Consider the following 25,403-nt stretch of genomic DNA (forward strand, 5'->3'; position numbering starts at 1 on the left):
ACTGCCGTCAGAGTTCCTTAGGCTCTTGCTTGACACCTCACTGGCCTGTCACTGCAGCTTCTCTGCACTGGTCTCCACCTAGAAATGGTGCTGGACTGGGAAAGCCCCTCTCACGTAAGGACACCCGTGATGGTATTTAGGATAAGCGCCTCCTCAAACAACCCCTAACTTAATCATGTCTCTTGCCATGTGAGATGATACTACAGGCTCCAGGCATCTGAAATACAGATATATTTTGGAGTACAGGGAGCATTTTTCAGCCTACCACAGAAGCTATTTGACCTAAGAGTAGTAGGGGAGGGCTGTACCCAAGTCTTGGAGTTACTTTCCACCTGGAATTATGGATTTACATGACTCAACCATACATTCCGCCTCCCAGCCAGTGGAAGGCATCCTTCTGCCCACTGACCCCAATCTAGCATTAGGGAGGCGTGTGCAGCTTTAGCACAAAGGAAATCCGACCAGAGGCTGAGATGGGGTTCAATAACCATTAACTCCAGGACAAGGATGAGCAAATGACCCATTAAGAAAGAGTCAAGTTTAGTGTTTGTTTTTGAGAAACCAATTTTGTGCATTTGATTTTTTTCTTTTTTCTTTTCTTTAGCTTGAGAGTTACTAGTAAAAGCAAGGAGTCAGGGCTGTCCGACATCACCACGCCCAGTGTCTGCCACTCCAGCTGTGGACACGTCAACAAAGGCAAGCGCAGATTTACCTACGACAACTCAGAGCTGGAAAAGAAGATTTCGTGCTGCTCTCCGCCCCCAGACTACAACTCGGTGGTCTTATACTCCACCCCACCTGTCTAAAGTTTGACACAAAGCCTTATTTCTAGAAGCACATGTGTATTTATACCCCCAGAAAACTAGCTTTGCCAGTATTATGCATATATAAGTTTACACCTTTACCTTTTCACAGGAGCCAGCTGCTTTTTGTGATTTTTTTTAATAGTGCCCTTTTTTTTTTTTTTGACTAACAAGAATGTAATCCCAGATAGAGAAATAGTTCACAAGTGAAGAACACTACTGCTAAATCCTCATATTACTCACTGTGTCAGAGAAATCCTTTCTAAGCCCAATGACTTACCTGCTGCAACCCGAGACCTCAGGGCACGCAGGACTACAACGCCTCAGGAGCTGCACTGACCATGCCGGGGACTGGACTCCACAGGGCCAGCCCCAGAGCTTAGACCACGGGCAACAAGCTGTCCAGCTCTCATAGTCACTAGCTGGCCAGAGCAGTGTCTCTGGAAGCTGGAAGCCTCTAGCAGGCAGAGACATGGAAGGAGGAAGAGGGAAGGGAGGAAAGAGAGAACACAGGAGAGGGCATGGGAGAGGATCTGAGACGCACCCTACGGGCAGGGAGTAGGAGAGGGCTCCCAGCAAGGCCATGTCATTGGCTTCTCAACTCCAACCTTCTGCATTTGTGAGCCTAGCCAGGAGCAGACAGGGAAGAGATGAGGGGGCATGTTTTGGATTCTGGGAGACAGGAAAAGGACAGTTTTTGGAACTAAAGCAAATTTTAAAACTTTTCCTGTGGAACCGGTTCTGTGCCCATTCCTCTTTGTGGCCCATTTCGATTTAGAGCTCTGAGGGTGGCGCTCAGCTCAGAGCCCATACTGTTGGCTCTCTGGCAAGACACACTGAAGCTTACCCGGAGTAGGTCAGCTCCGTGGCATGACAGCCTTACACTTAAAATGTCAGACTCTATTTCAAGTATTAATGTCTACTCCAGACACTTAACTCATTTTTTTTGTATTATCCTATTTTATACAGTTGGTTATAAAAGCAAGCTGAGGAGAACGAAAATGCAGTCTTGGAGAGGGTTTTCTCTTTCCCAAAACTAGGATGGATAGAATAAAAAAATCAGTAAGGCAGAGTGAAAACCCCATCTTTATAACATCCAAACCAACACACCAAAATAGCTGGGACCTAAAGCATGGAAGTCAATCATGTTTCCCTTTTATTTAACGGGGAGTCCATTATCCCGTGCTAACCTGGAAGATGTGGAAGAGCATTAACCAATGTTTATTTAGCACTTTACGCTCCTTGAGAGAAAAGGTGATTTGTAATTTATGCAAGATAGTTGAACAGCTGGGACTCAGGATATTAGTTAATGAGCCATCAGTAGAAAAGCCTATTCCATCTGCTTTGGACCTTGTCTTGGGTCTGAGTATGAGGGAGTAGGGAGACAGGGTAGGAAAGGTGCCTGCTCATCAGGGCCTAACTACCAGTGGGCCTTGGATCTCTCAACTGGCTGTTTGATGCTATTTATGCAAGTTTGGTCTGTGTATTTGGGATGTGTGCACCCTCTGCAGCCAGTCAGAAGCTGGGCAGGCAACAGTGGATTGCTGCTTCTGGGAGAGAAGAGTATGCTTCCTTTGATGCATGTAACTTAATCTAGACTGAACTCCAAGTAATAGAAGAATGTATGCTTCCTTTCTATGTGCCACATTCTTGTTTAAAGGTTCTTGTATGAAGAGATGGGAAAGTCAGCACGTTCCCGGGAGAGGCAGTGGATGCCCTGTGGTGGCTCTTTTGGAGGACTCACCAGCCAGGAGACAGGAGAGAGTCAGGCTAAATCCACTAAGAACTAAATCCAAACAAAATCAAGCTAGAGTCACAAGAGGGGAAAAAATCTTTTGTTCCTCCTCTTCTTTACATACACAAAAACCCCTGTGACAGTTGGTGATAGTATAAATCAGGCAACTAGAAGGAGGTTAAAACACAGAGAAAATAAGACCCCAATAGTTCTCTACTTTTTTCAAATCAGATAAGGACATGGCAATTAGTGATAACAAAGAAAAACTAAGCTATTCATACGTCTTGTTTTCAATAACCTAATAATATCTTAATCATTAAGAGACTATAGTAAATACCCTTGTTCCAAAAGAGAAAAATCTGTTAGAATTATGTTGCTCAGCTTCTTCAAACACCCAGGTTTGTAGCCTACATGAGTCATCAGTCAAAAGATGGTTCCATCTGGAGTCTTACCATAGAAAGGAAAGTGGAGGCTTACAATGAGTATATCCAGCTGCAAAGTGCTTGTTCATTAAAACAGCACTGAAAATTAAAACACTAATTAACTGATGGTAATATTAGAACCATTTGCCATTTATGACAAAAATGGTTGGCACTCACAACTGAAGAACAAGCACTTCCTTTTAGGGTTTGTGAGAGCATGTGCAGCAGCCCGGGTGGAATGGGACTGAAACCACCTGCAAGTCTATGTCAAGTTAGTTCAAGAAATGATGCTTAGATGTTAGTTTCAGCCCATGGGAGACATGCCTTGTTTCCCAGCCCGTAAGAATGTCGGACATCAAACAGATACTTGCTAGCCCCATTTAAATTGATTAAGGGAGTGCATCTTTGACCAGCAGTGGTAGTAACTATATGTGTATGTGTGTGTGTGTGTTTTGTGCAGAACTATTTAAGGAAACTGGAATTTTAAAGTTACTTTTATACAAACCAAGAATATATGCTACAAATAGATATAAGTGAGACATGATTTGGTCCTATATTTCTAGTCATGATGAATGTATTTTGTATACTATCTTCATATAATAAAATTAACTTCCAAAAATATGTACATATTTTCTGTCTGATTTGTATATAAGTGAAAAAAGGAGTATGGGCATCCTAGGGGCGGGGGGAGACTGGTGTTCTAGGAGATTCCTTTAACCAATTACTAAATACAGCACAAGAAAAAGTGACATGGCTAAAGAGAGGGCAAAGAACTTCCTATCAGTTACATACAATGGCTGGTCTAAACAATCAGAATACTGCCAACAGTAAATAAAAAACAAAATCAAAGTAGGCAGACTGCCCAGAAAACGGAACACTAAAATAAGATCACGAAACAAGTATGCTGGTGTGACTGCACTGCAGATGGCAGTGCCCTCAATTAAAGACAGTCTTCCCCAAACACTAATTTTCAGCTGATAAACAATTACCATAATTACAGGGTGTGTGTGTGTATGTACCCGTACACTCATATTAGAGTTTGCATGTGGAAACCACATAAAATAACAGGCAAAAGCCTAAAACACAAGAACTTCCCCTAAGAAAAGGAAATCAGCTAAGTATTCTTCCATTTTGTTTTGTGGATTACACCCTAGGAAAAGAAACAAAACAACTCACATAGTAACTACTAGATGTAGAGTAAGTGACCAACACTTTGTCTTAGAAAGTGGACCATGCTATTACCTGCTTAATAACATCACGAGGAAACTAGATTGAAGAGACATTATTAGGGGAAAAAATTAGGCCGACTTTCTTTGGGACAAAGATGAGAATAAAGGATAAATGACTAATCTCAGCAAACTTCTAGTTAACTAAAGAGGGCAAGGGGCATTTTATCTTCAAGGATCTGAAATCTTTTAAAAATATTGGTTTTCATAACATAAGAGTAAAGTCACTCACTTAGGCAAATGATTTGAAGAATGCTTGAGGAATCTGTCACATCATAGCTTAGAAATTTTCTCATGACTCTGGAAACTTACAGTACATCTGGGAATTGGTTTTTTTTCCCCTCCAGCAGGATGGCCTAGTAAGGTTTATTGGACTCCGTGGTGTTAAATACATTACCAGACTTTTGGGTTTCTCAGGCCAAGAAATTAAAAAAAAAAAAATCCTGGGTCCCAACACAGGGATGACCAACCACCTATTCTGTGAACTAAGAATGTATAAGGGAGAAAAAAATGAACTAAAAATCCAACTAGATGCTATTAATGTTCTTCTATTTCTTGATTTGGGTATATAGGTCTGTTTGCTTTGTGATAATCCGTTGAGTTGTATTGTTAATTGTGAACTTATATATATATATGCATGTGTGTGTGTGTGTGTATGTATGCCATTCTTCAGTAAAAGATTATTAATAGGGAAAAAAGCTACCATCTAGTACCACAACTTTTCCTAGAAGAAAAACCTATTTTAAAAGGAGGAAGACAGAGGCTCTCTGAACCCAATTTGGTTCAGGGAGGCTGCCCAACTCACAGTATTAAATTACATATTTTTAAAAATAATAAAAGGAGGAAGGGCTCAACTTTGTATTTGAAATATCTTTTTTTTTTCATTTTAATTTGTACTAGACAAAACTCTAATGAACAAATGTGATTCCAAAGATTGGTATTTAGGAATCAGTGATAGCAAGTAATTGCTATCGTTTGAGTGCTTGATATGTGCCAGCAACTAAGAGCTTTAAAGAAATAAAGTCTAATTTTCAAAGCAGTCTAACACGACAGGCACTATTATTAATAGCATACCCTTCACTTCAATGGGAAATTTAATCAAAGAACTTCAAAATCCCACTCTACCCACTAGCATCTGTGCCCACAAACTCTGCTTTCCCTTCTAGATGGCCAACCCCAAACACACCGTGGTGCACTTGACCCTTCCTCTCAGACTCCACTGCTTTAGCCGTTCTCCACCCAATCAACCCCATCAACTTTTCCCTTTTCCACTGGATCATACAAACATGCTGCGATTTCTCCCACCTTACAAAACAATTTTATCCCTACTTTCTCGGCCAGCTACCACCACATTTCTCCATTCCTCTTCACAGCAAGATTCTGTGAAAGAGTTGGTTATACTACTTGTTTCCAACTCCTCTCTTCTCAGTCACTCTGAGAGCTGCTCAAACCTAGCTTTCGTGGATGCTGCTCGTGACAAAGCCACCAGTGACCTCCGTACTGCTAAATCCGACAGCCAATTCTCGGTCCCAATGTTGCTTGACACATTGGCAGCTTGAACTTTATTCCTGAAAACACTTTCTTCACTTTGACTTCAGGCCATGACACTTTGTTATTCTTCCTATCTCACTGGCTACTTCTGTCTCCTTTACTGGTTTTACCTCTTTCCCTGACCTTTCACAACATTACTCCAGTTACCCCAAGGCTCTGCCCTGGGAGCTTTTTTTCTCAGTCTATACTCCCTTCATGATCTCAGGGCTTTAAATGGGATCTGACTTTCACGTACAGACCAGATCGCTCCCCTAAACTCCAAACTCACTCACTCACTCACTCACTCACACACACACACACACACATAAAAGTGTTAAGTGCCAAACTGATTATCTCTTGATGTTCTGACAGAATGTGTTTTTTGAAGACAGCTGCAACAATTCCTCCTATCCTACACGACCTTTGGCAATGTGCCCTTGCCACTCCCCCACCAAATTCCCCTCTCCCAGAATCAGAGCTAGCTTTGTGACTCACTTTAATCAACAGAACGTGGCAGAAGTGACATACCGTATTACTTGGAGGCCGGGTCGGACAAGATTGTGCACTTCCCACCCACCCGAGTCTCTTGGTACACTCATTCTCCAAAAGCTCCCACTAGGGACCCAGCTGCCAGGCTTGGAGGAGCCTTGGCCACACCGAGAGGTCACGTGTAGGTGCTCCCATAGACAGCAGCCAGCCCAGCTCAGTCTTCAAGCCATCCAGCCTCCAGCCACTGGAATTTTCCCAGCTGAGGCCCCAAACACAATGGAACAGAGACAAGCCGTCCCTGCTGTGACTTTGCCAAATTCCTGCCCACAGAATCCCCAAGCAGAATAAAATGCTTGTTTTATGCCATGCAGTTTGGAGCTGTTTGTTACAAAATTACACACCAGCAGAACAAATGTGTACTAAATATCTCTGATGTAACCAGGCCAACCTCCCTGCCCCCTATTCAGCAGAGTCCTCCATCCTGTCAGCAGCAAGCCAAAATCACAAGTCATTCTCGACTTCTCTCTTCCTTTCTTACTCTACATCCAATAAATTGGGACATCCCTGTTGTCTCTATCTTTAAAATATATCAGGAATCCAGCCCCTCTGCATTACCTCTACTGCTACCACCCTGGTTCAATCCCCCAGTGCCTCTCATTTGGAATGTTCCCAGAGCTGCCCAATGCCCCACTCCCCTCCTCCCACAGCCTATTCATGACTTAGTAGCCAGAATGATCCCTTTAACCCTTTGCACTCGGATGTCAAGTGTGGATAATGAGAAAAAAGCGAGTGCAAAGGGTTAAATGTCACATCATGTCACTCTTCTGCACAAAATCCTCCTGCATCTTCAACTGAGGATAAAAGTCAAAATACTTAAAATGGTCCATAAGACACCACTACCTCCCCCCACCTTTCTGACATCACCCCCTACTTACCTGGCTCTCTCCGCACTCACCTCCCAGCTGCTGCTCCAATGCTGCCTCACTGGAACACTTCTCCCTCAGACACCCACAAGGCTCTTTCACCTGCAAGTCCTTGCTCAACTTTCATCTCAGTGTGGCCTCCCACCCACCACCCCATGTGAGACACCACCACCAGCACACCCCCACATCTGGAGCTGTGAGCTGAAGCACAGGCTGGCCAGGTACATGTGAGCTGCAGATGCACAGAGGATTTCTTAGTATAAATAAGTCCCATGCAATACGTAAGACATACTTTACTTTAAAAAAATACCCTTGGCCAGGCCTGGTGGCTCACGCCTGTAATCCTAGTACTCTAGGAGGCTGAGGCGGGAGGGTTGCTCGAAGTCAGGCGTTCAAAACCAGCCTGAGCAAGATCCCGTCTCTACCAAAAATAGAAAGAAATTAATTGACCAACTAAAAAATATATATACAAAAAATTAGCCAGACATGGTGGCACATGCCAGTAGTCCCAGCTACTCGGGAGGCTGAGGCAGCAGCATTGCTTGAGCCCATGAGTTTGAGGTTGCTGTGAGCTAGGCTGATGCCACAGCACTCACTCTAGCCTAGGTAACAAAGCAAGACTCTGTCTCAAAAGAAAAAAAAAACTGAGTATTCTGCATTTTTTTATTTGCTATATCTGGCAACTTTATTCACATCCATTATGCTGCTTTGCTTTCCTCCCATAACCATTATTGCCTTTTAATACTAATATGTCATATCCTTAATTGTCTATCTTCTCCCTGCTAGAATGGAAGCTCTTAAGAGCAGAAAACTGTGTCTGTTGCAGCCAAAGTTTTTCTCTTGGTTTCTAGAACAATGCCTGGCATATAACAGGCACTCAATAAATACATAATGAATAAGTGAACCGCAATTCATTCAACTGTGGTACTGATTAAGTGGTATAGTCAAGATCACAAGCTCTAAGCAGAGGAGCCAGTATTTTAACTCAGGTGGCACTGTTCCAGCCAGCTAGTTTCTTAACCACCATGCCATGCTGTTTTCAATAAATTTTAAAGACATGGGTTTTACAATTCTCTTTCCTCCCCTTCCCCCTGCCATTTACATAGAAGACTTCACAGATGTGTCTCTAAATATGCACTTGCTAAAAGCAGAGGAGTAATCTGCTGTTTCAGACCATTCAGAGCAAAGGAGATGAAAATGCTTGTTAAAAAAAAAAGCTGTTAAAGCTCCATTTACCTGAGTGTATCAAATGTAATATTGGCCTACCTTTCACAGTACTTGTTTTCTCTTAAGAAATTTAAAGCTAGAAGATCCTCCAAACACACACTCATTCTAGGCACACTAGTCTTTTTTCTCTATGAACCTAAGATGGTAATTTTGATTCCCATCAAAATCCACATATTTCTTTCAATATCCTCCTACAAGAAAGCCTTTCTGCATTTGTCTTCTCTGAATTCCTAAAAGCACTTCACCCATCCTTTCGCTGGAAATAATCCCTCCTTCCTCTCTATTCTTGTTACCCTTCACCCCCACATCCCTTTCTATTCTGTCCATTAGGCCCCCCTTATCGGGGGATACGACCCAAAACCCCCAGTGGGTGCCTGAAACCACCGACAGTACTAAGCCCTTATATACACTATGTTTTGTCCTGTACATACACACCTATGATAAAGTTTAATATAAAGTTAGGCACTATAAGAGATAAATAATACCTAGTAACAAAACACAACAATTATATTGTAATAAAAGTTATGTGAATGTGTTCTTGTTATGTAGATGGTGAGAGATTATGGGTGTCTCCTAGGGATGAAAGTGAGTGCTGTATCTATCCTTATATCCTAAATAATGATTCTGAAGAATCTTGGGGGAAGGATGCCCCTCACCTATATGAAAATTAAGTACTTAAGTACTAAATCAAAGACTAGCTATATATTATTCCTTATCCTTTCACATAAGTCATCTTCTAAACTGCATTGTAAGCCATGTAGTATATTAAAATATTTGAGTATAACTACACATATTGTAAATACCACATCCACATATCTGTAGTCCTAGTGCCTAGAACAGATCCAAGGACACAGTAGGTAGGCATTTAACAAATATTTGAGAAGTTAATTAATAGATCTGCTACCATTTCAACTAATGACAAAAATTCCTCCAAAATACATAGGAAATACACAATCTTTTAAAACCCAACCAACCATAAGACAAATATCATTCTTGTTATTTAAACTGGAATAAAGAGCAGACACACTAATTTCTGTAATTCTTTATTAAAAATACTGCTGTACACATAGAGACTGAAAACAGGATTAAAGATGAATAACACATATTGGGATCATGACATTAGAACTTAACATACTGGTGCTTTTTAGGGAAGTTGCTGACATCCAAATCACAGAACCAAGGTCAAAAGCAAATACAAAGGTACCCTCAAAAATATTTACAATGAAGTAAATACACTAACAGAATTTAAAATAGGTACAAAAAATTGAAATGACCAATGTTACATGATTTCAAGGGTTGTCCTTTCTGTGCTTTTATCTGTCATAACAGGAAAGTATGGGAAGTTTATAACCTTAATTTGACTATTCTCAGATATTAAAATCTTCCTATGAATTAAAAAGACTTTTAGACAACCTCTTAAATGGAATTATACTATGGAAAAGAGGGCTCCCCCAAAAAACACCTAAGCAGAACTGAGAGTTCTTTTCAAAACCATTCCCAATAAAAAATAAATATAAAACAAAACTAAAAAAAAATATGCATTACCTGACACCAACTGTTTTCTGGCTGACAATATTTACTCATGAAAACATATCAGCTGTCTATCTTTTATATGGAAACCCAGTCCTGAGGTTAACTAGGGGCTGAAGCAAACTAGCATTTGTGATGCAAACATTCTTGGGTTTGTGATGTAAACTTGCTTTGCAGGGACGTTTGCTGGTCTATACATAATGAGAAATTCAAGCCCTATTTTAACCCCTGCCCTTCTTAGCTTTCACAAAACATTGGTCCACAAATTAAATTTTCAGAAAGTTCCCAGGCCCCAAAACTAAAATAGATGATCCCCTTTCATTTTCAAAGAAAACAACATTGGAAAAAATCTCCAGCCCGCTTATAAATTAAGCATTTCATATTTTCTTCTAGAATACAAGTAGTTCTTTTTTGTACAAAAGAATTACAATATGATTTGTCAAAAAACATATAAAAAGACAGCTGCTCTTCCTCAAATACATGAGCTAATGATAAAAGACTTTTGCATGTTAATGTCTCCAAGTTCTTGTTCTTTTTACATAAAAAAGAACATTATGGTGGCAAATATTAATTATCCTTTGAACATTATGTTCTTTTAAAATCCATCCAGATCAAATGCAGTAATTGATTTTCTTTTTAACTCAACAACTGATGCTACCAAACGTGGGTTCAAATATACTTGTTAAAATGTGTAAAGTGTGTCTCTAGTCTTCAAAGCTTTCAAGTGAAGAGAGGTGCTTTTTCTTGATGCAAATCTCAAGGCAGAGAAAATCATTTTAAAGCTTATAAAAAGTGGACAGAGAAATATTAAAAACTTCTCTGAAATATACAAATACGTATGATTATTAAAACTGAAGACAGTAACATCAGTTGCAAGTGCTTGGGAGTCTGTCCTGACCTTTTTGAGTTTCCACATTTTCTTCATAGTTGCATGGTGAGCACCCAGTGCTAGTAAAACATTCAGTGCTGGGAAAGGAGATATAGTCTTCATCACTGTTTTTTAAGAAAGAAAATTCCTATGTATTTGGCAGTCTTCATTATCAAAGTATAGGTATTTCAGTAACTAGAAATTCCATGAATACCCAAGTTTGGCGACAACTGCATATCCAAATATTAAGAAAGTTAAGAGAAGGAAAATTCCAAACTTTTGAGATGGACTTATTCTGGAATATCCCACAGAGTGAGTTATTATCAAAAGTACTATTACTTTGGGCTAAGCAGTGACTGCAAAGGCACAGCAGATCGTTATCCCTCCAGATTCAGGCTGTAAAACATCAGAAAGCTCTTGATACCAGACCACTGCTGAATTTAGTTCCTCTTCTGAACAGTGTCTCTGTGTTTGTATCCAGTGTAAAGGACCATAATAAAGCTGTGGTTCAAAGAACAGAACTTTATACAAAAAAATAAAAAAATAAAAATAAGCAAACTGGAAAGAACCTAAAGTAATACACTCCTGAACTTTAGGCCTTTAACACAATTTTGCAATTTTTTTTTTTTTTGTATCACAAAATTGCATAAATGTAAATATATCTAGCAGGCAAATAACTTTTTAAAAAAAGGCTCTGGTTGAATTTGGAGCAAAGAGCTATATGTGCTCCTTCAGTTACTGTTTATCCAACATTTATTCAGAAAGGATCTAAATCAACTAAAGGGAATTCATATCCAACAATTCAATGATATTTCTCTTTGTGTGTTCTTAAAAACAAAACAAAACACAAATCTCAATCTGAATTAACAGTGGGTGGCATTCAGAGCTTGCATACATACAATACTCTTACAAGAATTATGCACTATACTGCACTTTTATGAGATTATTTACCTGGTCCATTATGTTATTCAGGGCAACCCATCCCAAAAAGAGCAAATTTTGCAACCCTCAATGGCAAAAATGCTGCCCAGCATTGTTTCCCAAAAATGTCCTTGCAATAGTTTCCCTTAATATGTATACAATGTGGCAAAAGTTCAAAGATCAGAAAAAAGTCTTTAAAAAATTAAAATTAGTGCATATACAAGTGGAAAAAACAAAAGCAGGAACATCATTCACCTGATGGTGCTCCTTAATCTAGAATAAATTCTTCACAGATACAGCCTCCAATGGCAGCCATAGCTCTTGGATAAGTGAAACATTCTTCCTTTCAAGTAACAGTGTACCTGACTGAAGTGCAAGCAGCTTTGCTCATCTCCTGTTTGTTTCCCAAATGTGAAATGAGATGATGAAACAGTTCAGCTGTAGTGCAATTTGCTACTGGTTAAGTTCCTCAGCCATGTCCTGCGTGTTTTTTTTTTTTTTAGCAAATACTACAACTGACCATTTGCAGCTGCAATCAGTTCTTGAAAAGTATTTTCAAAGCAGCGCTTTAAGTCACTGTAAGTCACCACGAGTACACTCTTCTCATCTCTGGAAATCAGACTTATTTTTTCTGGCACACCAGCATCTAGCTGAAACATACATATGCAAAATATGAAGTTCACACTTTGTGGAAAAGAATCTACATTATTATAGGACATTCGCAATAATGATAAATTAAATACTTAAAAACTTTCATGTTCCCATTCATACCATGTTTCCCTGAAAAAAAGACAGGGTCTTATATTTTTTTTTCCTCAAGACGACACCCTAGGGCTTATTTCAGGGGATGTGTTATTTTCCCCTCAAACCCTCAGCTTGTAGCATGCACAGGATGGCCGGGACCTGACAGGGGGAGCCGACCTTGTTGGTGGGGCTGCCCGCACCTTTCTGGTCACCTCTGGGATAGTAGCTGTCACAATGGGGCAGATGAGAAGGGCTGCTCATCTTCTTTACCGCTCCCCAAGGAAATGAATGGGTTGTGCAGATATGCTGCATAGCCACACCCATCACTAGGTCTTATTTTCCAGGTAGGGCTTCTTAGAAATCCTGCTAAGGTTTATTTTATTGGTAGGTCTTATTTTCGGGGAAACACGGTATATTCATAAGTATTTTACATCACTAATCAGTATGCACACAACTTTCAACTCACGTTTTTCAAACAAATACTGCCCTTTCAAACAAACACCTACCCCTCATGCTTATTAGCATTTGTTTGCATTATACTCCATCCAGCTGGCAGGCTGTAACTTGTAACTTATTCCCCCAATAGCTTCCGCTTTTTTGTATCATGAATTACACAGTAATTAACATATTCATCTACTAATTTTTTTATATGTAGGAAATATTAAGTTTTTTCTTTAGGAGAAATACTTAAAAGCGCAAATAATAAAATGTAAAGTAGGAGTGATTTCAAAGCTTAGTGATATAGCCAAATTGCTTTCTAAAGGATGTCAATTAGATACCACTGATTTATGAGTTGTAACAATTGACCAGCAGCCCCATATCAAAGGAATGCCTTGCTATTTTAATTTACATTTTTAATTAACTATTATCAAACTTTTTTCATACATATACTTTTGATATTTCTGCTTATGTTGAATGCTAGTTTATGATTTTTACCCACTTATCTATTGGGATTTGGCAGTAATATTTTAGTGATGTCTTTATAAAACATAAATACTAATCCTTAGTCTATCAAATAACTTGGCTTGTTATAGTTTATTTTTGTTAGTTTTCAATATAGGTTTTTTTCTTTCCTTCTTTCATTAACTGATACATTAAGATAGGTATAAAACTTACTGAGAGCTCAAACATTCAAATCATCTTACCAGTCAATTTCTGTCATTCTTTCCATTAAAATAAGCTTACGTAAAATCTTTTAGTTTTTATTAAATCAATATGGCCATTCTCCCCTTTTATTACACTCGTTTCAAACTTAGACTATTGTCACATTCCAGATTTGGGATAATATTATTTACTACTAGCTATTTTATGATATGAAATAGAATTTTCTTCAAATTTTTAATTATCCTAATTTTCATTAAATAACCTTTGCTTAGGAAAAATATCTATTATATTCATTGCATAGGATCTACTACTCAATGTTTATACTAGTTCTACATATCTTTAATAACTGGTGCTTTGATAGTGTGGATACTATGTTTTAAAATCTGATAGAATTATTCTCTACTCATTGCTCTCAAGAAAAAGTTTGTCCCTTAAGATAAATAAGGGGAAAATGAATATATAAATCAGACTGGATTAGTTTAATGCAGTTTTGTGCTGTTGTAATGTAGGTTATTGACAATACTTTCTAAAGAGTTTTAAGGAAATTCAAACAAAGCAGTGTTGAAAAACAAACTACAACATTTTCCCTAAAGAGTAACCACACTATACATTAATAGTTCTAAATCACAGGCTACAGCAGGTATTTTCTCCTTTAGTACTTACAATTTAGGGTGGTTTAGACCAAGGGTCAGCAAATGTTTTCTATAAAGGGCCAGACAATAAATGTTTTAGGTTTCAGGGGCCATATGCAGTCTCTCACATATTCTTTATTTATTGCTTGGTTGTTTTACAACCCTTTAAAAATATAAAACTGGGCCAGGCAAGGTGGCTCATGCCTGTAATCCCAGCATTTGAGAGGCTGAAGCAGGAGGATCACTTGAGGCCAGGAGTTTGTGCCTGGGCAATATGGAAAGATCCCGTTCTACAAAAAAATTAAGACTTAGCTGGACATAGTGGCATACATCTACAGTCCCAGCTACTTAGAAGGCTGTGGCTGCAGTGAGCTGTGATCACACAGGCAACTACACTCCAGTACTCCAGCCTAGGTGACAGAGCAAGCCCCTGTCTCTTAAGACAGAGGGGGAATAAAAAGTAAAACTATTATTAATAGTTCGCAGGCTGTACAAAGAGGCCACAGAATGGATTTGGCTCACAGGCCATGGTTTGTCAACTTCTGGTTTAAACAAAAATCTACACAAAGACTATGATTTACTTCTGGAGAGCAGTTCTAAACTCTGTAATTCCAAGTATCTCATAAGGAAAACAAGTTCTTTCTTTCCTCTGTAAGTTTTAACTCTCGCAGGCTTTTCAAAACATAAAGCTTACCTCTTAAATACATTTATGATATATCACTATCTATTTAATTCATCTAATCGTTTAAATCACCATTTACAAATGCTGGGCCTATGAATGCTACCAATATTATGCTTTTATTACACTTAATTATAATACTTGTATTAACATAAATGAATCGATAACTCCCAATGGAACTCACAATACTTAGAAAGGATTCAATCTTTAAAAGATATTTAAACGTAAAATTGCTTTTCTGTTTTTACCACTCATTGTCTTACAACATGTAAATAAAATACAGTATAACAGTATAAAGGGGGGAAAGTGGTGATTTTGTGACATTTACAATAAAAAGATCTTCAATAAAAATTTTGAAATTATTCATGCAGGTGTTATAAAAATCCTATTCTAGAAAATGTTATTAATCAAATGCTTTACAGACTAGAGCAAGGGTACATCCTGATTTCTTAAGTCTCCTGGTATTTGCAGAAGATGCAACTCTACCAAATGTAGGTAGCATTATAAACTTAAAAATCCAGATACAAATTACCTTGTTAAGACAAGAAATGATATGACTGAGGTCAATCCAAGGAGCACCTGCTTCTGTCACCTGATGAAAAAGATGATCCCTAAACAGTTTTAACAGATAACGGTCTCCAGTCTCTGACCAAGTAGGATCCTTCTGAAACCTAGAGGAAGTTAATATGTACCTCAGTAACTCATGCTATATGCTATATGGCCATATGTTTATTTTTCAAACTCAAAATTAGTTTCATTTTATTTTTTCCTGATAAAGAAGCAATTAGTGTTTTTTTGGTATAAAATTAAAAAATAATCTCACAGAACATGAAAGTATGTTTTTAATTCTAGTTTTTAATTCTCAATTCTCTAGGGAAAATCTCCTCTTATGCATGCCTACTTTATATTACCTCCTTATTTCAGCTCCTACCATTAGATAAATTGGAGAAGAAAAAAATGTTTCTACATATCTTTAAACCAAGGTTAAAAGAGAATATTCTTTTCCTCCACTCATCCTATAGGTGACAATAGAGGGGGATGGTCAGATAAGTCATTCACTTCACTAATGCAAATAAAACAGAATGTTTAGGAAACAAAAAGGAAGTAGATTTTGGTTTCCTACCATTCCATCTGAAAGCAAGCTGTAGAGAATTGGAGAACCACATGACCACAGTTAGTTTTTAGTGACCTTAGGAACATATAGTCTACTGGGGAAACAGATGTTACTTGAATAATCAAAGAAAGTTGTAATAGCATATTTACATAATGCTATTAAAAGAAAGGATTATTATATAGAACAGAAACAAGAATTCATTTGAGAGGACAAGGAAGATTTTCCAGAGGAAGTAGTGGCCTGCTCTTCCCAAAAGAAGGATGCTCCTTAGTCAGAGGGATCAGTATTTGCAAAGGATAGCATGGAACACTGAAGAAGCCCAAGATAGGTCACTGTGTCTGGATAGGGTTGGGAGAGAAAAAAAGAAAAGAAAAAGAGCAAATACAAGGAAAGAGGGGGGAGGGGAGGAAAAAGAGGGGGACAGAGAACACAAGGAGGAAGAGTGAAAGAAGGCAAGGGGGGGATGAGAGAAGGCAACGGGGAAGAGAAAATAAAAGGGAAGAAAAGGCAGATCTGAAGCAAGGATGACAAGTAGGTATGGACCAGACTATGCAGCCTTAGATCATGTTTTATAAACTGCATCTTTTTTCTAAGAACCAGGGGAGAAGCTCACCATATGGTGTTAACACAATCCTACTTGTGTTCTGCAAAGGTCACTCCTGGGACTTCCAATTAAAATGCAGATTAAACACACCCATTTATCTCTGCTCTCTTTCAAAAGCCCACCAAATTGACAGTGAATGTCTAAAAAGGGTATAAGCACCAGGAGAGACAAAGGGATCAGAAGAAACAATAATAGTGAACAAGAGATATTCAGGAAAGTCTGGAAGGCAGAAAGCAGATAGGTAAGCTAAGCCACCAAGGACTACCAAAATGCAGGTGTGGGCTGAGATGAAAACAGCAGAACTGAGAAAAGGATAAACAGCAAATAGAAGACCTATCTCTCAACCCTGACCCCACCTCTAACTGGCAGAGGTCTGGAGGTTTACTCTCTAGAAAGGGTGGATCAGCCAGGCAGTGGTGGGTGAGACACAATTCAACAAATGCCTTTCCCCTGCTTGGCTCCCAACACACAATGAAATAGAAAGAAGAAAGAACACACACTATTAGATTTTAAAACTTCAATCACTAAAATAGTATGGAAGAGATGTGGCTTCAAATCAGTGGGGAAAAGCTACGTTATTCAATACATAGCCTTTGGAGTACTAGGTAGTTTTCTGGGGAGGGAAAGCTGGATTTATACCTTATATCCTATATAATTTCTAAGTATATACAAAGTTTTAATATGAAAAAATGAAACCACAAATGTTTTATGAAAAACCATGAGATAATTCCTTCATAATCTTAGAGAATAAGCCTTTCTAACTGTAACTCAAATCCAGAGGCATAAAAGAAGTCTGATCAATTAGACTACATATGTAAATATATGCATGGAAAAACATGTGAGTACAGTAAAAAAAAAAAAAAAAAAAAAAAGACCAGCTTAAAAAAGTTAAGCAGCAGAATGTGTGTGTGTGTTGTGTACGTGTTGAAGAAACGGGATGAGTCATTAGCTAAATTAAATATTTAAAAACAAATCAAGAAATAGTACTATAAACATATGCTTTAAAGAGGTAAACACCAGAAGAAACAGCTAAAAGAGTTTCCAAAAAATGATTCAACATATATTATATTCTCTTCATTTAGAAAAATTACTAGGTAAAATTCAAATTTAGTCTTTTAACTCTGAAGAAAGTCAAGTGGGCTTGAACTTCAGGGTCAAAAAAAAAAAATCCCGGCCGGGCGTGGTGGCTCACGCCTGTAATCCTAGCACTCTTGGAGGCCGAGGCGGGTGGATCGCTCAAGGTCAGGAGTTTGAAACCAGACTGAGCAAGAGTGAGACCCCGTCTCTACTATAAATAGAAAGAAATTAATTGGCCAACCAATATATATAGAAAAAATGAGCTGGGCATGGTGGCGCATGCCTGTAGTCTCAGCTACTCGGGAGGCTGAGGCAGGAGGATCGCTTGAGCCCAGGAGATTGAGGTTGCTGTGAGCTAGGCTGATGCCACGGCACTCACTCTAGCCTGGGCAACAAAGTGAGACTCTGTCTCAAAAAAAAAAAAATCCCTCAAGCAGTGACATTTACCTATTATCAGATTAACAAATGAAACATTCTTGAAATGTTAACTTGTGTTATAGTCGTTAATAGCTGCACTTCTGTTCTACCTGTCTGAGTCACATAGTACAAATATCAACTCTATTTATCAAGATATGATTAACTTATAAATGAGGTGGAACTAAATGACAAATAGCATAAAATAGTGATACCTTTCCAATGTCACCTATATGACAGCTATAAAAAATGCATTTTAATAGAAGAGGCATGCAACAATTAGAGATTTCTGAGGTCTATAAACTGACCAAGGTACGCTAATTTGAAACTTTTTCTTCAAACAAGACAAGGAATAGGTAGTATTAGTCATAAAATGTTCTCTTGTATGCAAACTACAATAGAAATTTCTAATAGTATATTTTCTGAATGTGCACGTGTGTATAAAATCCCTAAGGACAACCACACCGAGGCTGTGGTTAAAGAATAGCACCCTAATGGCAAATGCAATCTTAAGGTCATCTCACATCAGAATTTTTCTCTTTATCCAAATATAACCAACCAGTAAGAATAAGGTACACTCATTCTCATTATGCAAAATAGTGCCCTTAATTGAAAGCATTGTAAAATACTATAGATCCTTACTCCGGCCTTTCATTGATAGTTCCCAATTTTGCTAGAAGCCTAAACAGTCTTCCATTTTGAACCTCCTATAAAACATTTTAAAAAGAGAAAGAATGTTAATATTCCAAATTCACTACATTTAAATGCCAAAATATACAAAAACTGGTATCCTGCACCAATATTACCTTTAAACATATATACCCTAACATCTCATTCTCCACCTTTTGGTTCTACTGTTGTTAAACACACTAAGTCCACTTCATTTAATAATAGTACTCAAGAAGATTATGGAGTTGACCACTTTTAGGAATTGTTAAAGTAACTTACATGAAAAATCAAGATTTTGTCAAATGACTGTAGCAAAGCCATGAATGAAAAGAACAAAGTGACCAGAGGACATAAGGACTTTAAATACTAAACATTCAGTTTGGACAAAAATATCTGCAATCTTAGCAAACTGGGCACTACATGCAGTACAGTGATTATTGTATTTTATATCTATTTATACACATAGATGCAAGTGTATTTATATACACAGATACATTCTATTAACTACACTTTTTACCTTTGCAAGGTCTTCCTCTATGACATCATTTCTCATTTGAGCAGCATCCAATTGAGTATAAAATCGAGCACCAATCATGGGCATGATGTCATTTACACTTCGCATCCTGTTTTGATCAGTCAACAAATACCTAACCAAAATAAAAGAGGAAAATCACTTGAATGTCCAACATGCAATTTAAAAAACAACATAACCCACAAACACATAGCTGTTGCTGTCATAATCATCTTAATGTACACAATTTCAAAAACATTTTTCATGCAAGTCATTTTTATGCTTAAATATTATATTAATTTTCTCTGGAAAATTTTAAGAGCCAATGGAACAACTGTAAACATGTCTCTTCTCTACATTTTTATTATTATGGAAATGAGGAAGCAAAGTAGAGTAGGGTTACACTTACCCATTTCCATTCTCAAACCCTTCTTTACAATGGCTCTAGATGAAAAGCTTCTTACAAACTTTTTGAGAGGAGTAAAACAGCGGGTGGCTGTGAGGTGGGGAGCTTTTCCTGTTGCTCTTCAAAGACAATTTATCAAACTAAAACTGGGTCTACAATTTTGCTAACCTGAATGAGCCCAGCTTTTTAGAGAACTGTGTTCTGCAACTTTATCTACACTATCATTATATATTCATTTCTGAGAAACCTTCATGCATTAACACAAATCAGAAGAGACCAATTCAATTTCTATCATTATAATGTAAGCAGAAAATAGCATATACTTCAAGGGCTACCTGTTAGAATACAAAGCTTCTCTATCTTCTATTTTTGTTTATTCTACAGGTAAGCCATTCTTTGACTTTCATGAGAAAGCAGCCTCCTATTCCTTCACTCTTTTGCTTGTAATTCTCTTATTTTCTTCATAGATCTTATTATCTGAAAATATCTCATTTGTTTATATGTTTATTTACTCTTTCTCTCCATTAGGGTATAAGCTCCAGAAGATGGGAATTTTGTTCATCTTGTTCAAAGCATCCTCAGCATTTGCCACACATTAATAGTAGGCTTTCTTTTGTTGAATAAATGAATAGTTACACCTATGTGAATAATCTATGTCTCAGCTACTCATTTGTAATTAACCGACTTATCTACATCCAGTTAACCATATTTAAAGTTATTACAAGCTATGTGACTTTGGCAAGTTATTTTACCTCCCTTGGATTCAGTTCTGTCATCTCTAAAATGGTGCTAATAATAGTTCCTAATTTATACGCTTATTGGGAGAATTAAATGAATTAATTCGTGTCAAGTAGTTTGTAAGTGCCTGATACATGGTTTATTGCTCCATAAATTTTAGTTTGTGTTTATTAAAGTATGACTTTTTCATTTTATTCATTTCTTAAGTAAAATTTAAAATATTTATGAAATTATAGAGAATAGTAATATTATGAATCCCCATGTATCATCACCCAGTTTCAATAATAATTAACATATGGCCAATTTGTTATGTTTATATCCTCTGTATAAAAGTTCCCACTTTTTTAGGAAGGAAAATTTAGAGATTATAACCTGAGATTATTTGAGACGTCCTAGGTGTCTGCAAACTAAGACTAGGAATCACTGCTGTGATGATATATAAAACAAATATTTTTATTTAAAAGATAAATCATTGTGTTTATTAATAGGATCCAGACAATCACTGGCTTCCAGCGCTCTGTCACAAGCAGGACATTTACGCCAGTGTAACAAAGATCAGGTGGGCAGCCCCATCCTCCATCCCCCAATTCCATACCCCAGGGCTGGTCCAAAAAGAAACTGGATCATCCAGGGCTACACAGAAAGATCAGAAGGGACAGCTGTAAGCTAAAAGAGACTGTTGATTAGGATCAATAAGTTCTAATTGCTTCTAGAATATATTGGGAAAAATTTCAAGACTTCCTAGCAACTCTTCTCTAATATAACTCATAATTATAATAAAGGTGGTTGTTGCCCACCCTCTGGAATCTCCCAACAGTAGATGTACCTTAGGGAGAAGCACTTCTATGGTGACAGAGTACACAATGGGTTTCTCCTAAGCTGAATTCATTTCAAATTTATATTCAAGGATTCTCTGGATATTGGAGCATAAGTAGGACGCCCTCTACAAACATGCTTTCCAGAATGGGTGTTTTGGCCATACAGTACATAACTGGATTATATCCGAGGTTTATTCATGATGGTTTTCACACTCCCTAGAGCAGCACTGTCCAAAAGAACTCTGAGATGATGGAAACACTCTGTAACTTGCTGTCCAATTATGTTAGCCGGTAGCTACATGTGGCTGGCTGTTGAGTTCTTCAAATGTGGCTAGCATAATTAAAGAACTGAATTTTAAATTTTAATTAATATTAATTTAAAAGGTCACATGTAGCTAGTGGATACCAATACAGCTCTACAAGGTGTCCTTTGACCAAATGTTTAAAACATCAATAACTAATTTAAACACATCAGTTTATTAATTTATTCTAAAAAATATTTAGCCATAAAAATAAAGAAATTAAAAGTTGTGTTTTGCTTGATTTTAAATAATAGGAACTAAAACAGAACCAATGCTAAAAGCCCCCTTATGAAAATAAGCAATACCCAAACTTAAAACAAACAAACAAAAAACTCTGCCTTATCTCATAAGACCATTACATACATTTTATCCCATATTGAAACTTACAAAATCAGATTCTTCAGGTCAGAGGAATAGTTGATTGTCACCAGTTCCATGGCTTTCTGTAAATTCTCTCGCTGAATTCCTGCCAAAGAGTTGCAAGCCAAAGCCAACACAACTTTTCCTAATGATATCAGATCTGCTTGCTGACATGAAAGAATAAATATAACTTTTAATTGTTATTTCATAGGTACACATGTAATACACTAACATTACCATCTAAGTGGAAAAATCATTATAAATAAGCTGCGGAATTTAGGGCAGGGTTCTCAAATATTGGTGCTCATCAGAACCAAGTAGGAGCTTATTAAAAAGATGATTTCTGGGCCCTTCCCCCAGAGATTCTTACTCATTGGGTCTGGAAAATGGCCCAACATTTTTAAAGCACCCAGGTAATTCTGATGAAGGTAGTTTTAGGACAACACTTTAAGAAACATAAAGCAATTCACATGCCAACTACGGACTGCTGCTTTTCAATATTTTTGGTTTTTTAAAAAACAATTTAAAATTTAAATAGAGCTGATATTCTTCTCTATTACAACAAATTTAAGGTCACTATATACTTGCTTATACTTTTCTCATTTTCCATGACTCCTAGAATATAGTGGGAGTATAAAGAATTATTTGAAGAAAGTTCCCATTACAACATAATGTTCTATCTCATTACGGACATAAACATTAACCTGATCTTAGAGCAAGCTCTCTAGAACATCAAAAATGCTACAAACTTCAATGATATCCCATCTGTCTTTGTTTCCAAATAGACTATTTTTAATCACACTATCACAGATCTCTGGAACCATCTGCTTTCCTTTTTAAAAAAAATTTTTTTTAAAGATTTGCCATTCTGAGGCTTTCCTTCTAAAAGGATTTCCAAAAGACAGCTGACTGAATTAAGGTAAGCTCTTTAAACACATGGCGTGGAGAATGGAGTAGCTCAGAGTTAAGAAATCATTTGAGGCCGGGCGCTGTGGCTCACGCCTGTAATCCTAGCTCTTGGGAGGCCGAGGCAGGCGGATTGCTCAAGGTCAGGAGTTCAAAACCAGCCTGAGCAAGAGCGAGACCCCCGTCTCTACTATAAATAGAAAGAAATTAATTGGCCAACTGATATATATATAAAAAATTAGCCGGGCATGGTGGCTCATGCCTGTAGTCCCAGCTACCCGGGAGGCTGAGGCAGCAGGATTGCTTGAGCCCAGGAGTTTGAGGTTGCTGTGAGCTAGGCTGACGCCACGGCACTCACTCTAGCCTGGGCAACAAAGCGAGACTCTGTCTCAAAAAAAAAAAAAAAAAAAAAAGGTAGTAAGAAATCATTTGAAATAATTTCTACAGAAGATTTCTGTAAATCTTCAAAATCTGAGATCTCACCTGAATTATTAGATACATGTTCATTTACTATTAGTTTATTATAAGAAGTTTTCAAGCCTAGCTATACATTAAAATCACCTGAGAAGCTTAAAAACAAAATAAAACACACAACAAAAACAAAAATCATCTAGTGGCCATCCCCTCATGGCGATATGTTAGTCTGGAGTAAGATCTAGGTATTGAAATTTTTCAGAGCTTCCACAAGAGATTTTTCTGTGCAGCCAGGGTTGAGAACCATCAGTTGAGTAAAATATCTATAACTGGCATATTTGGGAAACTAGCATATTTCAATCACTAATGAAATTTTAGCACTACATGGCTGTCTTTAACAACATTTTACCTATATAATAAGGAATAAGAGGAAGGCAAACTCCATTACTAACATTTCAAAGTTCAAATTTTAAAATGTGTCCCAAACTAGTCTTTGTGAATCTGACACTTTAAACCCAAGATCCTATAATCAGTAAAAAACTGATTAGATCAACTACTTTGAATTTATCAGGAGAAGAGATGCCAAGGATTCATGTCAGAGAAACTTTTTAAGCTTCACTGGTGGTAAAGAGTTGGGAGCCCAGAATGGCAGGAGGGAATCTGGCATGGGAAGAAACACCATTACTGACCCCACCGTTTCTGTTCTCTGGAGGACTCTGCTATGAACTCTAAGAAAGATTCCCCACAATCATATTACAGATCAGGTAAAACAATTCAAGTTATATTAATGAAATTATAGAAATCTTGGTCAAAAGAAATCAGTACATGTAAATGCTAGCTGTAAATTTCTATAGGTATTTCAATCTAATATATTAAGCAAAGCAAACTGTAGGTGGTTGTTATCTATCAAGTATTTGAGCAGCAGGTACCAACACACAACCTCTCAATCCTTAAAAGCAGTAGAATTTTCAGTTCGGCTCCATCCTGAATTGATGCTGTATTAAGACTCCCTCCTAGAACACTCCATTATTCCCTATTATGAGACAGGAAAACAAAGGTCCAAGATAGCTAAAGAACTGGATGGGTTTAAAAAGTAAGAATATCTGATTTTGAGTACATCTCACCACCTCTCTAAAGCTGACTCAAGGTGGGACTACGCACTTTTAGAAACAAAGTATACATGTGACATAATCTGGATTAAATTAGAATAAACAAATGAAGCCTTGCTTAATTAAGAAAGTTTAATATCATAAAAACTCAAGAACTCTCCTTTCCTTATTTCCCAGCTAAATAATTTTCCATTTGTTATTTTGCTTCTTACCTCCATCTGGTTTTTCCCCCCATTTGTTGAATTCAGGAGGTTTTCCCCCCAACTCATTTTCAGTTTCTTCCTGATTCTTGATTTCTTGATTTCTTTCTCTGATTCTATCTATGGCTCTACTTATGTCCATTTTACTGAAAGTCAGTCTCTATGCACGTGTCTGAAACAGACTATGAAAAATAGACTACAAGAAACAATGCACTCCTTTCTTATGTTCCCTCTTCTCTGTAAAAATCACACTCCCCTTTTTAGGACTATCTTTAATTCTGTCCTATACCTTACTATAATACGCTATATGAAAAGTCATCTATACATGTATACCAAAAAATAAGAAATAAAGAAAAGAAAGTCTGATATATTCTTTAACGCTGAAAATTTAAAGTGACAATTGGCTGAAGGTTGCCTGATTTTATGAACAAAGGCAGTTCCTGACTTACAAATCAGTTGCCCAATGCTTACTTAACACCTGGTTGCTTAGAACTCAGGGATCATTTTTTTTTTTTTTTATGAAGAGTTTTGTTTTTCAAGGTAACTACACAACCTGTAACATAACTGGAATAAAAGGTAGAAACTATTGTGACAATCACAGAAAAAAGAAAAATCAAACTAGTCTTGTTTTATACTAGTACTTTTAAAGAAAAGGAACCCTATTCAGAAAAGAATAAGGAGACAACTATAATGCACATGTTTTGTTTTTTAATTGGACACGGGATTCTAGATACTTACAATACATAAGAAGGGAAGTAAGCTAAGAAACAACCACTCTAGATAACAAAGAGGGAGCAAATTCCCTTAGGCAGAAGAAAGCTGCTGCAGAGGAAAAAAAGAATTAGGCAGATTCCTCCTTATAGTGCCCACTAGATATTGCTATCAACCAGGACAGCTTGGAAACTGTTGAGGTTAGGTAGGCACAGGC

General features: G+C 37.5%; 2 protein-coding genes across 7 annotated transcripts in view; one reads left to right on the forward strand and one right to left on the reverse strand.

Moving 5' to 3' along the window:
- Positions 1 to 3,581, forward strand: part of FLT1 (fms related receptor tyrosine kinase 1) — a 171,072-nt gene extending 167,491 nt beyond the window's left edge. The window contains exon 30 of the mRNA XM_076009526.1: positions 605 to 3,581. Within this exon, the coding sequence (XP_075865641.1) occupies positions 605 to 806 (202 nt within the window). The 3' untranslated portion in view covers positions 807 to 3,581. The remainder of the gene's footprint in view (positions 1 to 604) is intronic.
- A 4,217-nt stretch (positions 3,582 to 7,798) lies between these two features.
- PAN3 (poly(A) specific ribonuclease subunit PAN3) overlaps positions 7,799 to 25,403 on the reverse strand; it is a 138,431-nt gene continuing 120,826 nt past the window's right edge. For 2 of the 6 annotated variants that reach the window (XM_020290457.2, XM_012742300.3), the window contains 5 exons: positions 21,874 to 22,013; positions 19,229 to 19,358; positions 18,685 to 18,749; positions 15,366 to 15,504; positions 10,874 to 12,324 (listed from right to left, as the gene is read on the reverse strand). In XM_020290457.2, the coding sequence (XP_020146046.1) occupies positions 12,184 to 12,324; positions 15,366 to 15,504; positions 18,685 to 18,749; positions 19,229 to 19,358; positions 21,874 to 22,013 (615 nt within the window). In that variant the 3' untranslated portion in view covers positions 10,874 to 12,183. The other 4 variants (XM_076009527.1, XM_012742299.3, XM_012742301.3 and 1 more) reach the window with 4 other exon arrangements.

The sequence above is a fragment of the Microcebus murinus genome, chromosome 13 (genome assembly GCF_040939455.1).
Source record: "Microcebus murinus isolate Inina chromosome 13, M.murinus_Inina_mat1.0, whole genome shotgun sequence".
Classification (NCBI taxonomy): Eukaryota; Metazoa; Chordata; class Mammalia; order Primates; family Cheirogaleidae; genus Microcebus; species Microcebus murinus.